This window comes from Rhamphochromis sp. 'chilingali', assembly GCF_963969265.1.
Source record: "Rhamphochromis sp. 'chilingali' genome assembly, chromosome: 3".
NCBI lineage: Eukaryota > Metazoa > Chordata > Actinopteri > Cichliformes > Cichlidae > Rhamphochromis > Rhamphochromis sp. 'chilingali'.
The window spans coordinates 28,038,935-28,055,891 of record NC_137931.1 but is presented as its reverse complement, the minus strand read 5'-3'; the positions used below and the strand labels follow the sequence as shown (position 1 = coordinate 28,055,891).

The following is a 16,957-nucleotide window of genomic DNA, read 5'->3' as shown; positions in this document are numbered from 1 at the left end:
AAACATGGCTTGGTATCCTGCTAAGGTGGATGTGACGTCCCCTGAGGGAGGCAAATACAGCTTTCCTGTCTACCGCTGGATCACTAACAGCAAGCCGCACTACTTCAGAGAGGGAGCAGGTTTGTGTCAATGTTAGAAATGAATAAATTAAAAGCAAAAAATGATGTAGCTATTCATTTAGAAGAGATCATAAAGATTATAAAAATTAACTGAAAAATGACACATTAAGAAAGTCTTCTTTTTTTTCTGCCTGTCTTCTTTTTTCTTTTTTTTTAAAAATCTTTAAGAGAAATTTTATAGACAATAAAGAATTTGCTAATTGGATCTCCTCAGTGAGTGTTTGAGAGAATAGTTCCTGTCCACCACAAGACGGAGGAGCAAATCAGCAGCAAGTGTATTGCTCCTCCAGTTTTCCACCTGAAGACAGCGTTTACATTGCAATCTACCTTTGGTAGTTTTTTGGCCAGTATCTGTAACATTCCGGAGATTCCTCATTATTTTGACACGCCCACACACAAACTGAGTACACACTAAGTACACTACACGACAAAGTAAAAGTAAGAGTAAAAGTGCTGCAAGCACAGCAAAATTCTAGGAATAATGGATATAACTTATATTATAATTTATCATCAACTCTGACCACAAACATCTGGAGTTAATTGAAACAAAAACAAACAATATCATGAAAACCAGCAGGAACATCTGCAACTGGTAACCAGAACTAATGAAACAGACCAAGCAGGTAGATCAAATCCAAACCGTTCTGTCTTTTAAAAGAATTTTTACCTTGTGTGTGTTTTTTCTAGCTCTCACAGCAATTGAAGACAAGCACAGACTTCCTAGCCCGTACAGTCGGGAACAGGAGCTTCTGGAAAGACGCAAAATCTACAGGTAAGAGATGAGAGCATCAGGAGAACCAATAGAATGAAGGCCTGAAATCCTTCTCCACCCCTGGCTCGATCAGTTGGATGTAAATTTGTGAAATACCAAGATAATTTAAACACTACATAATATCTGCTAGAATTTGATGTGCATGGTCGAAGCATAGATGTGCATATACAAACAATTAGTCAGTAATGCCATTTGTTTTCTGTACTATAATCCCTTTCCACTACACTTAAGTTATTTTGTTTTTGTATATTTTATATGTTTTGCCTTTATCTTCTTTTCCAGCTGGGACGAGCAGGGCATCTCCCACCTGAAGGCAGACAGTGTTTTATCACTCCCCTATGACATCCGCTTCTCTTTGACTAAGACTGTGGAGATGGTCTACATTGGGGCCACAGGGTGAACCCCTCATGTCATATATATATACATATATATATACATATATACATATATATATATGTATACATATAGATATACATACATATACATACAATACAATACATACATACACATATATATATATATATATATATATATATATATATATATATATATATATATATACATATATTTATAAAACACCCAGCACGCCCCTGCGGGCGGTTTATCCTTCAAGCTCGGGTCCTCTACCAGAGGCCTGGGAGCTTGAGGGTCCTGCGCAGTATCTTAGCTGTTCCCAGCCCTGCGCTCTTCTGGACAGAGATCTCCGATGTTATTCCCAGGATCTGCTGGAGCCACTCGCCTAGCTTGGGAGTCACCGCACCTAGTGCTCCGATTACCACGGGGACCACCGTTACCTTCACCCTCCACATCCTCTCGAGCTCTTCTCTGAGCCCTTGGTATTTCTCCAGCTTCTCGTGTTCCTTCTTTCTGATGTTGCTGTCATTCGGAACCGCTACATCGATCACTACGGCCGTCTTCTTCTGTTTATCTACCACCACTATGTCCGGTTGGTTAGCCACCACCATTTTGTCCGTCTGTATCTGGAAGTCCCACAGCATCTTAGCTCGGTCATTCTCCACCACCCTTGGGGGCATCTCCCATTTTGACCTCGGGACTTCCAGGTTATACTCGGCACAGATGTTCCTGTACACTATGCCGGCCACTTGGTTATGGCGTTCCATGTATGCCTTGCCTGCTAGCATCTTGCACCCTGCTGTTATGTGCTGGATTGTCTCTGGGGCATCTTTACACAGCCTGCACCTGGGGTCTTGCCTGGTGTGATAGACCCCAGCCTCTATGGATCTTGTACTCAGAGCTTGTTCTCGTGCTGCCATGATTAGTGCCTCTGTGCTGTCTTTCAGTCCAGCTTTGTCCAGCCACTGGTAGGATTTCTGGATATCAGCCACCCCCTCTATCTGCCGGTGGTACATACCGTGCAGGGGCCTGTCCTTCCATGATGGTTCCTCGTCTCCCTCCTCTTTGTTGGGTTTCTGCTGCCTGAGGTATTCACTGAGCACTCGGTCAGTTGGGGCCATCTTGCCAATGTATTCTTGGATGTTCGTTGTCTCATCCTGGACTGTGGTGCTGACACTCACCAGTCCCCGGCCCCCTTCCTATGTCAGTGGCTTCTATCTCCTCCTTTGGCCAGCCTATTACCCCAGCAGGGTACCTGATCACGGGCAGGGCGTACGTGTTGATGGCCCGGATCTTGTTCTTACCATTCAGCTGACTCCTCAGGACTTGCCTGACCCTCTGCAGGTACTTGGTGGTTGCAGCTTTTCTAGCGGCCTCTTCATGGTTCCCATTCGCCTGCGGGATCCCCAGGTACTTGTAACTGTCCTCTATGTCTGCAATGTTGCCTTCTGGTAGTTCAATCCCCTCAGTTCTGACTACCTTCCCTCTCTTTGTTACCATCCGACTACACTTCTCCAGTCCGAACGACATTCCAATGTCATTGCTGTATAGCCTGGTAGTGTGGATCAGTGAATCGATGTCTCGTTCACTCTTGGCATACAGCTTGATGTCATCCATGTACAGGAGGTGGCTGACAACTGCTCCGTTCTGTAGTCAGTATCCGTAGCCAGTCTTGTTAATGATCTCACTGAGGGGGTTCAGGCCTATGCAGAACAGCAGTGGGGACAGAGCATCTCCTTGGTAGATCCCGCACTTGATGGTGACTTGTGCTATGGGCTTGGAGTTGGCCTCTAGTGTTGTACGCCACATCCCCATTGAGTTCCTGATGAAGGCTCATTGATCTTGTACAATTCTAGGCATTCCAGTATCCAGCTGTGGGGCATTGAGTCATAGGCCTTCTTGTAATCAATCCAGGCAGTGCACAGGTTGGTCAGTCTGGTCTTGCAGTCTCGGCTGACTGTTCTGTCTACCAGTAGCTGGTGTTTTGCGCCTCTGGTATTCTTGCCAATTCCTTTCTGTGTCCCGCTCATGTATTGACCCATGTGCCTGTTCATCTTAGCCGATATGATGCCTGACAGGAGCTTCCATGTAGTACTGAGGCAGGTTATTGGTCGGTAGTTGGAGGGGACCGGTCCCTTCTTGGGGTCCTTGGGGATCAGGACCGTCCGACCTTCGGTTAGCCATTCCGGGTGTCTCTCGTTAACTAGCAGCTGGTTCATTTGTGCTGCCAGACGCTCGTGGAGTGCAGTCAGCTTCTTTAGCCAGTAGGCGTGAACCATGTCGGGCCTTGGTGCTGTCCAACTCTTCATACTGGAGACCCTTTCTTGGATATCTGCCACTGTGATGGTTACTGGACCCTGTTCGGGGAGGTCGCTGTGGTCTGCCCTCAGATCCACTAGCCACTGAGCATTGCCGTTATGGGTTGCGTCCTTCTCCCATATGCTCTTCCAGTATTGCTCGGTCTCCAGCCTGGGTGGTGCTGTTCTCTTATTATTATTGTTCCCTTGCCACTGAGAGTACACCTTTGCTGGTTCTGTGGAGAACAGCTGGTTTATTCTCCTGCCTTCTATCTCTCTGGTGTACCTCCTCAAGCGGCTGGCCAAGGCTGTGAGTCTTTGCTTGGCAGTTTCCAAGGCCTCAGGTATGGACAGCTTGCTGTATTTCTTATGCACCTTCTTTGTCGCACCTTTCTGCAACTCCGTTAGTTGGCAAACCTCCCTCCGTGCTACTTTGATCTTGCCCTCTAGCCTCCTTCTCCATGGAGGGTACTGCCCCTTGTGGCTGTTCATCTTGTAGCCAAGCATCTCACTGATCACTGCTGCCGTATTGTAGATCAGCTTGTTAGTGTCGGTAATCGTGGTTGTAGGTATTGTCCGTAGTGCTGCATTAACATCATCTAGCAGACCTTCTGAGGGTACTTCACTTAATCTTGGTAACCGGCTACGGGGGATCCAGGTTTCAAGCTTGGCCATGATCCTATCTTTCAGGTCAGTTCCTCTCGCACTTAACGTGCAATCCTTCTCCTATTGCACTTGGGGCTATGTACCCAATCTCGGGTGGGGGTGATGATATCGCCCCCCTGACCTGGCGTCCTGACTCCTCCTTGCCATAGCATTTGTGTTGTACCTCGTCAATCTCTAGCTGTGAGAGCAGTCCCTTCTTTCGAATGTTGGAACACTGAGCTACTAGTTGTTTCGCCGTCATTGTGGATGTTGGGTATCGAAGAATCCATCCTATTCATGTAGCCCCTTCCGCCGGGGTTACTTGCGTAGTAGCATTCCAACAATGCCCTGTTATATATATATGTATATATATATATATATATATATATATATATATATATATATATATATATATATATATGATTCTAATCATCTGAAAAAGCTACTGTGTTTTTTTCTAGACTGGGAAGGCTGGGACTGATGGGAATGCTTCAGTCTAACAAGTTTAATTGTATAGAGGATATTAAACAACTATTAAATGTCCACAAAACTCAGGTTTCAGGTAATGAACAATCATTAGACCATATTATATAATGTATAATAGCACATAAAGTAACATAGAATAAGTCATATTATTAGGACTCTGGCATTTATGTCCATGACATGATGAATTTTACTTTCCTGTTTTTTGCCTGCGGTCAAATTTTATGATATTAACAGTGGTTGAGAAGGATTGTAAAGCATTTTAAACACAGAGAAGTAAAATTATGTTTTATTTCTAGAATACGTCTCTAAACACTGGAAGGAAGATGCATTCTTTGGCTATCAGTTTCTAAATGGTACCAATCCCATTTTGATCCAACGCTGTACACAACTGCCCAATAACTTATCTGTCACGGATGAAACGGTTTTCCCTGATGGTCAGCATAATTTGGCAGAAGAAATGGAGGTTTATTTAATTTAAATTTCTATTAAATAAAGTTGACTGATATCTGGTTGCTCTTATTTGTATGTTGGTGAGGTATTTGTATTGGCAAATTTTACTTTGCAGTTGTAATACCCAGACTAAATGCATGGGGTCAAATAATTTGTCATTCCTTCTGAAATTTCAAACAGAAGGGTAACATCTTCCTGTGTGACTACAAGATTTTGGATGAAGTGGAGTCAAACACCATCAATGGGAACAAACAGTTCTTGATGGCCCCGCTTGTCCTACTTTGGAAAAACAATGCTGATCAGTTAATGCCAGTTGCTATTCAGGTGAGCTTAGAACTCAGACATTAATAACGTAAATTAACTGGTTCTTATATAGCACTTTTCAACCCTACCTGAGCACTCAAATTGCTTTAGACAATGTGCATCTATTGTATATGGATTTTGTTTATCTTTTTCCTTCTGCATAGAGATTAGCTCTTGCTAAACCAATCCCTGTTGTTGTTGCCAATGTCTGTGCCAGAAAAAAGTTCTCAGTAGCTTTAGCTAGGGAATGAAATTAATAAGAATTTATTCCAATTCCAATATCAATATCACTCGTGGATTCCATTCATTATCAATTCTCTTATTGATTGTCTATCCGGTCTTTAAGGCTGACGTCATTAGCCGCGTCTGGGCCCAAACTCCGCTGCAGGTTCCTAAGTCAAAAGATCTCTGCAGCATTACTGAGAGTTTAAAAACTGTCTAAATTCATTCATCTTTAATAAAATGATCAGTGTTGCTGTTTTACCAGGTGCAATGATTAAGTTTAACATCCAGGCATCCATGAAAACTGAATTATTTATGAAATTTAACTGAAGTCGAAGTTAGCAGGGAGTTAGCTCGCTAGCTTCCATTTAAATATAATACACCATGTTCTGAATGAGAGACTTCTGAAAAAATTAAAACGTTACAGCTCTGCTATCACTCCCAACATAAATGAAGACAGAAAACTAAACAGCAGTGGCGTTTGTAGGATTACAGAACTTGGACTAGCAGGTATATAATGATGTGCTGCATGATCGCTAGCGACACAGCTATGTTAGCATAACATTAGCATGGCAGGATGCTGTAAACGGACCAAACTTCAGTCAGGGGAACAAGTGAGATAATCCATCCACAAAACAAGGTTAGTCATTAATATACTGCTGCATGGGCTGTGCTGTAGTTACATCGTAAGGTTTTAAAAAACTGAGCTTTAAAATGATTAGCGGAAATAAAAATAGAGAGAGGCCGACAGTGATCACTGACTGTTTTTAGGGGCTTGTTGAGATGAAATAGAACAAGATACAAAGCATTAAAATATGTTAAAAGCACAATAGCCCTATTAAAAGCAGAGTACTTTTGGACCGGAAGCAGGATTCAGCACATCATCGCTTAAAGGCTGGATAGATTCTGGTTGGCTCAGCTTTGAGAATAACCACTATCTCTAAGCAGCATATCAAGGAATGTCTCAGGAATAGGGATGGGTACCGGTATCGGTTCTGACATAAATGGTAGTAACCAGACCGAAAAGCAGCGCACATTTCGGTGCTTTATTTCGGTGCTTTTTTTTCCTGAGATGTCATACACTTTGAATTCTAGCCAATCATTTTACGTTTCCGAGGATAGTAGGCGGGTCCAGGTACGTACGTTATTTTAGAGCGGAGCTACAGATTAAAAATGCCCAAGGCAAGCGGTCAAAAGTCTGGCTGTACTTCACAGCAAAATATGCAAACTCAGCAGCCTGCAACAAGTGCTTTAAGGTGATACTGTGATACTGTCAAAGGAGGTAACACCTCAAATCCGATGAAACACCTGGCGACGCATAGCGTTTTTTTTAAAGCCGAAAAATGCGCCGTATTTGATAGCGTGCTGCGAGACCTCACACCGAGCGCATCTACTGCACCCGAAGAGGAGAGTCCTGGCCCCTAGCCCTGCCAGTGTAGCAAAAATGATGACGGATGATAATGGCAGCAGCAGCCGTTCTTCTCTGCGTGAGTAGCTTAATGTTGTTCGTGTGTAATTTATGCTGAGTAGGCTAACCACATTATTAAATGAATGCATATAAGGTGAACTAGCAAACACAGTCGTAGTTACATGCAGCTGACTTCTTGTTTGATGGCAGATACTCCCTTCACCCTGGCCAAAAAGGCTAAAATGACCAAAGAAAAAGTGGAAAACAGTTAAACATGAGAGGTTTTTGGACAAAGTTTGTGTTTTTTCCATTGTTTAAGCACTGCTTCCAGCCAAGAGTGATACCATATATGCCCCATAGCTGCAGAAAAGGCTAACATTGTTATCTTTTTACAAAAAAAAAACAGCTGAACATGAGAGGTTTTTGGACCAATTTTGTGTTCTCCATTCTTTAAGCACCGGTTTGAGCACCGGTTTGAGCACCGTTTAAGCACCGGCACCGTTTCAAAAGTACCGGTTTGGCACCGATATCGGATAAAACCTAAACGATACCCATCCCTACTCAGGAATATCATCTAACAATATCAAACTGAAGTTAAAATCTCATACACCTACACTAATCCTATCCTAATGAGGAGTCACATGTGATCTTTCTCTTAATATTTAGATATGAACAAAACGCCAACAACACAAAGCAAAGATAAAAACAGCAGACAGAAACTTAAAACAATCACAACAAGATCATACAAGATTCTCAAAATTCTCATCTTGTCAATTTAGCTATTGGGATTTATCTGTTAGCTTGTAGCATGGGAGCCAATGCAGCAGGGTCACACAAGACCGGCATCAAAGGTGATGGCAGAGATTTGTGGAGTGACTCTGCACATATTGCGATCTGTCTGTCCTTTCTTGGCCACCTGCCTCATTCAACCTAAAGAAAGTGCCAACCTCCAAATGTGGCGGTACTGGTAAGCGGTGTCTTCTGGACTCGAAGGTCCCCACATGCAACAACCTGTCACTAGCACTCTTTCTTTTTAAGTGATTTTAAACTCTGGTGCTGATTTAATTGACAGTTCCCATATGGAAAAGATATATATAAATCTTATAAAGTTTGTATCTGTCTTGTGTGAAACTTGTATGAAAAGCATACAAGAGTAAAAACAGATATAAGATCCCTTGAAAAATTATATAATGAAACTTGTATGTTTTGGATACTTACTAAAACAATGTATGAAAGTAATGAGAAAGTGGCCACTTTCATGAGTAAATCATGTAAGCCTTAAATGATTTACTCATGAAAGTGGCCACTTTCATGAGTAAATCACATATAAGTTTTTACTATTTCTTTTCCGTATGGGTTAGCTTATGAAACAACTCAGTACGGAGGTTTGGCCCTTGAGGCTCCTGTGGAAGTAACTGCCAGTTACTCCCCACCATCATCATCACAGGGTTTTTGATCAGCACGTTCTGTTTGTCACACTTCTTACAATTCATCATCCCTTCAGCCCCAAATTGGGTCCTTAAACCTGACTTAGAGACTGCAGATTTATCTTTAGTTCCCTAGTAATATTTTGACACAAACAGCAGTGGCTCCTTCCTCCACATGACCCCTAAGACTCTCGGCTACTAGTCTCTCCCCTTTCAATTATCTATAAATTACATTACAAGGGCGAAGAGACTGAAATCACAGTTCCCTCCATGCCTTAACACCTACATCACAGCCAGAGGATACGAAGGCAGACTTTTCTGTGACGTAGAATCATTGATTTGCCAACCAGGGAAAAGGAGGACTGGTACGATCCAGCGTGGATGGGGTTTACCTACCGCTTTCTGTTTTGCTTTTCAGGAACAGTTGGGCAGCTGGGTGTGACTGTGGTGTACATGGTTTCTCTGGCACAACTAGGGCCATTTGGTTCTGTCAACCTAGTGTATTTAAGTAGCAACGAGGCAGATATCCTACGCCTGATTGTTGTCTCTGCTCTGGTGGTTTTGTTGTGACTTGAATTTTGGGAAAGTGTCAATCTGCAGTTTCTACTTTTGCTTTTCGGCAGTCCTCCTTCCAGCTTGCCAGTTTTCCCAGGATCTTTCAGAAGAATATCAGCCATGACCCTTCTCCACTTTCATCAGACTGTCCTGCCACCGTAAATCCTGCACTGTGTGCTGCTTACCTGAACACCTCTATGCCTCTCACACACCACTACTCTTACCTTTATTCCTCTCTGCCTCAGCCACCTTTCCTCAAACTCCTCACACAAGACCTTTTTAACTTGACAAATAATCTCTACTCACCTTTAAATTCTTTCATTCAGTATCCAAATCTTTTCCTAGTCATGTGCTTTCCAGTCACTAACTGCCATTTTTCTGTCTCCCTGGATTATCAAAGATCCTCGGTCTGTTTCTTTCCTGCGCCTTTAATCGTTATTTTTACAGTAAATAAAGCTTTTCATTGCAGTTTGTGTTTGAGTTGGTCTGCTCAACATCTATAAAAGTGTTTGATGGTTAGCAGTTCGTAATGATTAAAAAAAAGGTAGTATAAGTAAGAAAACACATTTATTCCTTCTCCTGCAGCTGAAGCAGAAACCAACAAAGGACAACCCGATTTTTTATCCTAGTGATTCTGAGTACGACTGGTTGTTGGCCAAGACGTTTGTGAGAAGTGCAAACTTCAACCTTTATGAACTAAATGCTCATCTGCTGCGCACTCATCTGCTGGCTGAGGTTTTTGCAGTGTCACTGCTCCGCAACCTTCCAATGGTGCATCCACTGTACAAGGTATGTAAAGTTGATTAATTGTTTCGAAGATTTAACACAATGGTAAATGGTACAGAAAGCAACAAAACTTGTGACTTTGATGTTAGCCATTTACATATATGTTATACAGCAGAATTAAACATTTGAATATAAAACATCAGACAAGAAAGGAAAAAGTAGTCTTCTTACAAATGAACTTCTCTGCTTCCCTCAGCTTCTCATACCTCACACTCGCTACACTTTGAACATCAACTTCTTAGCTCGGATGCTTCTGATATCTAAAGGAGGAACTTTTGCTAAGGTATAAACAAACAAAAAGGACAAACAAATGTTCTTTTTGACCAACATGTATTTTTTTGCCACTAAGATTTGACTGTTTCCTAGTTTACATCTTCTGGTGGAGAGGGTGCCCTCACAATCCTGAGAAGATCACTGACCTCACTGACCTACAGCTCCCTCTGTATCCCAGATGATATTGAGGAACGTGGACTGAAAGATGTGCCAAACTTCTACTACAGGGATGATGGACTCCAGCTTTGGGAAATCATCAACAGGTTCTATTACCACTTTGTCTGACACAACATACAGAATAACTTCAATTTATTTCGAAGTTCACCTAGGCCATTCTTCACACCCTGGTAAATTTAGTAATGTACTTTCAGATGCTTGCCGAAACAAAAACAAAATTCTTCCAGATGGCTTCCCAGTTATTATTTTAAATGAAAGAATAAATGAATGAAGCCTTTATTTGTGACATGCAGTTGCCTGCAGTGAAACTGACCCTTCTGACCATACATATATTACACAAACATCACATTGCGGAGACAGGTCAGAATAGATAGCATTTAAAAAGAACAGTGAAAATTCACAACATCAGGGACAGGAGGAGAAAAAAAGGACTCTACTCAGACTCACCTCCACTAGGAGAGCAGTTTAAGGACAGCAAAACAAAAACAACTCAGTGTCTGTGTCCGTTACATGAGTATGTGTGTGAGTGTATCCCGTGTTCACCCCATGCTTTATATTGTACAGCAGACCCTACAATAATAGATACAGAGAAAAACCCAACAATCATATGACCCCCTATGAGCAAGCACTTTGGCGACAGTGGGAAGGAAAAACTCCCTTTTAACAGGAAGAAACCTCCCACAGAACCAGGCTCAGGGAGGGGCGGCCATCTGCTGCGATCGGTTTGGGTGAGAGAAAGAGAAAAAAAGAAGGAGAAAGAAGATCAAGTCTCCAGTGGACCCAGGTGGCCTTGAAGGTCAGACAGAAAGTTCAGACAACAATCTTGTTATTAGTAGTGGTGCAACAGATCAAAAATCTCACGGTTCGGATCGGATTACGGTTTCAAGTCACGGATCGGATCAATTTTCAGATCGGCAAAAAAAAGAAAAAAATGAATTTTAAAAAAAAAAATTCTTATTAACTTAGTTAAATATTTTTTGCCTATTAAAAACATTCAACACAAGACTCATTCCACGCAATTATATAAAAACAAATTAAGGTGCAATACAAGGCAGTACAGGACTTTGTATCTACCACTCCGCTGTGATATAATCAGTGGTCACGGTCACGTAGCTTTCCGTTGACCTGGAGGTCCACCCATTTGTAGTTGGGCAACAGAAGATGTCTGTGACAGTTCAGCCATAACTTTAAACTTTTCCTGCTCGTAAATGCCTGGGTACAATCTTGTCACTGAAGTGGACGCGCAACGGGATATCATAGCGTGGCTCAAGCACATTCGTCATAGTTTAAACCCCTTGTTTAGCACAAGGGAATACGGCCTCCCGTCTGCAGCTAAACACTCCAGTAGCTTTTGTAATAGCTTTAACCCAGTCGGATTGGGCAGCAAAGGGCTGCTTAAATGCCGCAAACTCCTCTGCTCCTCCACTTGGACCACTAACACTGGCCATAATTATCACTTGACAGACTGACGACGTGAACCATACACTTTTTTTCCTTCTTTTTCGAATCTTCGGATCACCTGCGTACAGAACTGTGGATTGGGATCAGTTCGGATTACGGATCAACCTTTATCCATTGCACCATTAGTTATTAGTGAAGAATTTTGTTGTTCCAGTCAACTTCAACCTTGGCAGGTCTCTATCTGTTGCCAGTGGGATAGCCGCATGAGTGAAGATGGTGGTTGTTTGTGTTTAGTGCGAACAACTGCATCCAGTTTTTAGAGCTGGTCTAATGTCTGTCACTGGTGACTAAATCTCTCAATTCCTATTGCAGAGCCGTGAGCTTCTCCAAGATCTTGCCCATATGCGTTCAATAAACACAGTCTGAGTACTCACAGCTCCACTCATCGTCTATCTTGTCGGCCAGCCTGGTGGGATTTTGAACAGCTGTGGCTGCTTCTTGTTCTTCGATAAGCTAGGTCCGAGCCAGATCCAATCACCCAGAACTCTGTTATCGAGGTTCCGAATTGGTAGATCTCATTCAATGTCCTCCATCGATAATGTCGCTAAATACACAACACAACCGGCCATAGAGTATCACACAGCAAACGTCTCTGCAGGCCAATTGGGCTCTCCTGAGCCCAGGCTTTTTGTCGAGAAGAGGATGTCAGTTCCGTTACGGGAGCAGTTGATTAAATCCATAATTCTTTAGATTTTAACCCTCTCGAGGCAGGCGTTGCCGATTTGCAACAGTTAAAAACTAACAACCTGATTACCCAACATACATATTTTATATTTATTTTATCTGTTATGCATTATAGCTTTTTAAATGTGTTTTAGAAACCATCAATGGAAGTAGGAACATGTTTGAATGTGTCTCCATTTGGCCAAAGGTTGGTGAAGTCAACACTTGCCTTCTACTACAAGACTGATGCTGAGGTCCAAGAAGACACAGAACTGCAGAACTGGATTAAAGAAATTTTTCAGTATGGATTTCTTTCACAGGAAACCACAGGTGGTTCATTGTTTATTATATTATATTTAATTTCTGTGTTGACATAATTCATAATTTATTCTGCCTATTCTGTCAGGAATTCCTCAAGAATTTAGCACTATGGATGAGATGGTCAAGTTTGTCACCATGGTGATCTTCACTTGCTCTGCCCAGCACTCAGCTGTCAACTCTGGACAGGTGAAGCATTTTAATATATCCTGATTATCAGTGATGATGTTCACATCAGATTTTCTCAGTTCTCTCTGCATGGATCACTTTTGCATAGATAAATCCACTAAAATTTTGAGGTTTATGAAGGAGTTGATGCAACTCCATCAGCAGTGAATACAATACATTACTTAATGCTTATTGTATTCTATGATCATAATTGAACTTTACCTCGTGAACATGGAAGCAGAAATTACGTACAACTATTTCCAATCGGAATGCCATTTATTGTGCACTCATTCATGTACTACAGTGATGACCATTGTTGTAGGCCACAGCCCTCCTTTTAAGTCATAAGGTGATTCAAGTAGTTCATAATTTATCTTCCAATGTATTAAGAAATCTAAAAGTTGATAGAAAGTCATGCGAAGGATTTTAAATGTTTTTCAGTTTAATTCAATGGTAATTATAAAGGGCAGAATCATAACTCTCACTTCAAGGTGCTTTATATTGTATGTTAAAGACCAGTGTTGGGGTCCTTACTCAAAAGAAGTAATATATTATACAATACTTGTTGCTGCTCACTGCAGCATTGCATTTTTGTAATGCAAGTAACTATAACATTGAAACTGTAATCTAATTACAGTTTCTCAACTGAGACTGGGTGTACCAGTCCTAACCCAGCAGTCCTAAGTACAGTGTTTAAGACTGCCTGTACTGATAAACTTACACTTCATCTGCCTAATGGACAGAATTTTTTTTTAATAAAAAAGGTACGCTATACCTTCTAAGGATACTGCCTAAGAGAGGCATGTATAATGTAAAGAGTCCTAACATAAAACGCTATGAAACTCCATCATTAACAAATTCGAGTTACGTAAATATGATTCAAATCAGTATTTTTAATACCTAGAGCATGCTCTAATCACCATAATAAAATATTAGCCAGGCTGACAAAAAGTCAGAGCTCTTTTGAGCCAACCATCCCTTTAACGTTAACTAGTAATGACTTCATGAACTTCTTCACAAATAAAAATTACCAATAATCATCCCACAGATGTAATATTATCTACAGCTACTCTTAGTACCATTGATGTTAAGTTAGACTCTTTTTCTCCAATTGATCTTTCTGAGTTAACTTCAATAATTACTTCCTCCAAACCATCAATGTGTCTTTTAGACCCCATTCCTACAAAACTGCTCAAAGAAGTCCTGCCATCAATTAATTCTTCGATCTTAAATATGATCAACCTATCTCTAATAATCGGCTATGTACCACAGGCCTTCAAGGTGGCTGTAGTTAAACCTTTACTTAAAAAGCCATCTCTAGACCCAGCAGTCGTAGCTAATTATAGGCCAATCTCGAACCTTCCTTTCATATCAAAAATCCTTGAAAGAGTAGTTGTCAAACAGCTAACTGATCATCTGCAGAGGAATGGTTTATTTGAAGAGTTTCAGTCAGGTTTCAGAGCTCATCACAGCACAGAAACAGCTTTAGTGAAGGTTACAAATTATCTTTTTATGGCCTCTGACAGTGGACTCATCTCTGTGCTTGTCCTGCTAGACCTTAGTGCAGCATTCGATACTGTTGACCATAATATCCTATTAGAGCGATTAGAACATGCTGTAGGTATTACAGGTACTGCACTGCAGTGGTTTGTATCATATCTATCTAATAGACTCCAATTTGTACATGTAAATGAAGAGTCCTCTTCACCCACTGAGGTTAATTATGGAGTTCCACAGGGTTCGGTGCTAGGACCAATTCTGTTTACATTATACATGCTTCCCTTAGGCAGCATCATTAGAAGACAGCATAAATTTTCACTGCTATGCAGATGACACCCAGCTCTATCTGTCCATGAAGCCAGATAACACACACCAATTAGTTAAACTGCAGGAATGTCTTAAAGACATAAAGACCTTTCTGCTTCTTAATTCAGATAAAACTGAGGTTATTGTACTCGGCCCTGAAAATCTTAGAAATATGGTATCTAACCAGATTCTTACTCTGGGTGGCATTACCTTGGCCTCCAGTATCACTGTGAGGAACCTTGGAGTCATTTTTGACCAGGACATGTCCTTCAACGCACATATTAAACAAATATGTAAGACTGCGTTCTTCCATTTGCGCAACATCTCTAAAGTTAGAAATATCCTGTCTCACAGTGACGCTGAAAAACTAGTTCATGCATTTATTACTTCCAGGCTGGACGACTGCAATTCATTATTATCAGGATGTCCAAAAAACTCACTGAAAAGCCTTCAGCTAATCCAAAATGGTGCAGCAAGAGTCCTGACAGGGACTAGAAAGAGAGAGCAGATTTCTCCTGTTTTGGCTTCCCTTCATTGGCTTCCTGTTAAATCCAGAATTGAATTCAAAATCCTGCTCCTAACATACAAGGTCTTAGATAATCAGGCCCCATCTTATCTTAATGACCTTGTAGTACCATATCACCCTATTAGAGCACTTCGCTCTCGCTCTGCAGGCCTACTTGTTGTTCCTAGAGTATTTAAAAGTAGAATGGGAGGGAGAGCCTTCCGTTTTCAGGCCCCTCTTCTGTGGAACCAGCTTCCAGTTTGGATTCGGGAGACAGACACTATCTCTACTTTCAAGATTAGGCTTAAAACTTTCCTTTTTGCTAAAGCATATAGTTAGGGCTGGACCAGGTGACCCTGAATCCTCCCTTAGTTATGATCCAATAGACGTAGGCTGCCGGGAATTCACATGATGCATTGAGTTTTTCCTTTCCAGTCACCTTTCTCACTCACTATGTGTTAACAGACCTCTCTGCATTGACTCATATCTGTTATTAATCTCTGTCTCACTTCCACAGCATGTCTTTTATCCTGTCTTCCTTCTCTCACCCCAATTGGTCGCAGCAGATGGCCGCCCCTCCCTGAGCCTGGTTCTGCCGGAGGTTTCTTCCTGTTAAAAGGGAGTTTTTCCTTCCCACTGTCGCCAAAGTGCTTGCTCATAGGGGGTCATATGATTGTTGGGTTTTTCTCTGTATCTATGAAGCGCCTTGAGGCAACTTTTGTTGTGATTTGGCGCTATATAAATGAAATTGAATTGAATTGAATTGAATTACAGTCAGCAGCATCAAACACTAAATTGTAGCCTGGTAGAAAAAGCAAAGAAAAGAGTCTGTCTTTAAGTTGTTTTTTTAAAAACTTAGAATTCACTGCAGTCCATGGGCTTATGGTGTTATAGACACTAGATATTTGAGCAAATCAGCAAAGAATTATTTATTTACTAAGATTTCATTAAGTTCAAGATCAGGACTTTTTTCACAGTGAGTAATTCAAATCACCCAGCCACCAACATGTTACTCACTAACCTTGTGCAGTGGATATAAAAATATGTTCTCTTGGCTAAAATGTGATCAGTTTTCAGTACAGTGGTCCCTCACTGTAGTGCGGTTCACCTTTTGCGGCCTTGTTGTCGCAGATTTTTTATTTATTTATTTTTGGTGCAATATTAAATGCTTTTTTTAAGTGCAATATTAAGTGCATTGTGGTCTGGGTCCTGATTGTCTGTAGACTATTGTCAGTAAATCTCGTGCTGTGTCTCCTATCCAGTACAGAATGCATTCAGCTTGTCAAATATAATCACTAACACTGTGACTCTGAAGTGCTGTACTGTTTGTTTGTAAGTTTTCTCCCCAACAATGTCGACGAGACATTTTGCACCATCAAAGGCACCTGTGGTAGCACCCAAAAGGCAGAGAAAGATGCTAATCATTGCACAAAAAGTTGGACTTCCGCACTTGCTAAAGGAAGGTAGAAGTTAACGTATTTTTCAGCCCATTATGCTGGGCATACACTGTGCAATTTTGGGCTCATTTTGATTTTTCAGTCGTGCGACCGTTTTGGTGATTGGAAACCTGAGTTTCGCCTTCATCGTGTGTCATGCATCGTGTAGTATACGTGGGGTAACGAGATTAACACCTCATGACCAGCTCCCGATCATCAATCGCTTCGTCGTAAGAAAATCAAACCAGTTTGAAATCCTGTCAGCCGTCGTGAGGGTGTCACCACAGCCTCTCACACTGCGGACGCGCAAACACAGAAATGAAAGT

At 41.6% G+C, this 16,957-nt stretch overlaps 2 protein-coding genes across 2 annotated transcripts in view; both read left to right on the top strand.

The window, feature by feature from the left end:
* Nucleotides 1-1,291, top strand: LOC308393700 (polyunsaturated fatty acid lipoxygenase ALOX15-like; the record flags this gene model as incomplete). Its single annotated transcript, XM_080877658.1, has 3 exons — nucleotides 1-119; nucleotides 807-891; nucleotides 1,174-1,291. The coding sequence occupies exons 1-3, from the start codon at nucleotides 5-7 to the stop codon at nucleotides 1,289-1,291; spliced, it is 318 nt and encodes a 105-aa protein (XP_080733784.1). The 5' UTR covers nucleotides 1-4.
* A 3,757-nt stretch (nucleotides 1,292-5,048) lies between these two features.
* The window catches only part of LOC308394158 (hydroperoxide isomerase ALOXE3-like), a 13,431-nt gene continuing 1,522 nt past the window's right edge, over nucleotides 5,049-16,957 (top strand). The window contains exons 1-7 of the mRNA XM_080878335.1: nucleotides 5,049-5,136; nucleotides 5,304-5,447; nucleotides 9,624-9,827; nucleotides 10,021-10,107; nucleotides 10,191-10,360; nucleotides 12,607-12,728; nucleotides 12,805-12,905. Coding sequence (XP_080734461.1) covers nucleotides 5,131-5,136; nucleotides 5,304-5,447; nucleotides 9,624-9,827; nucleotides 10,021-10,107; nucleotides 10,191-10,360; nucleotides 12,607-12,728; nucleotides 12,805-12,905 — 834 coding nt within the window. The 5' untranslated portion in view covers nucleotides 5,049-5,130. The remainder of the gene's footprint in view (nucleotides 5,137-5,303; nucleotides 5,448-9,623; nucleotides 9,828-10,020; nucleotides 10,108-10,190; nucleotides 10,361-12,606; nucleotides 12,729-12,804; nucleotides 12,906-16,957) is intronic.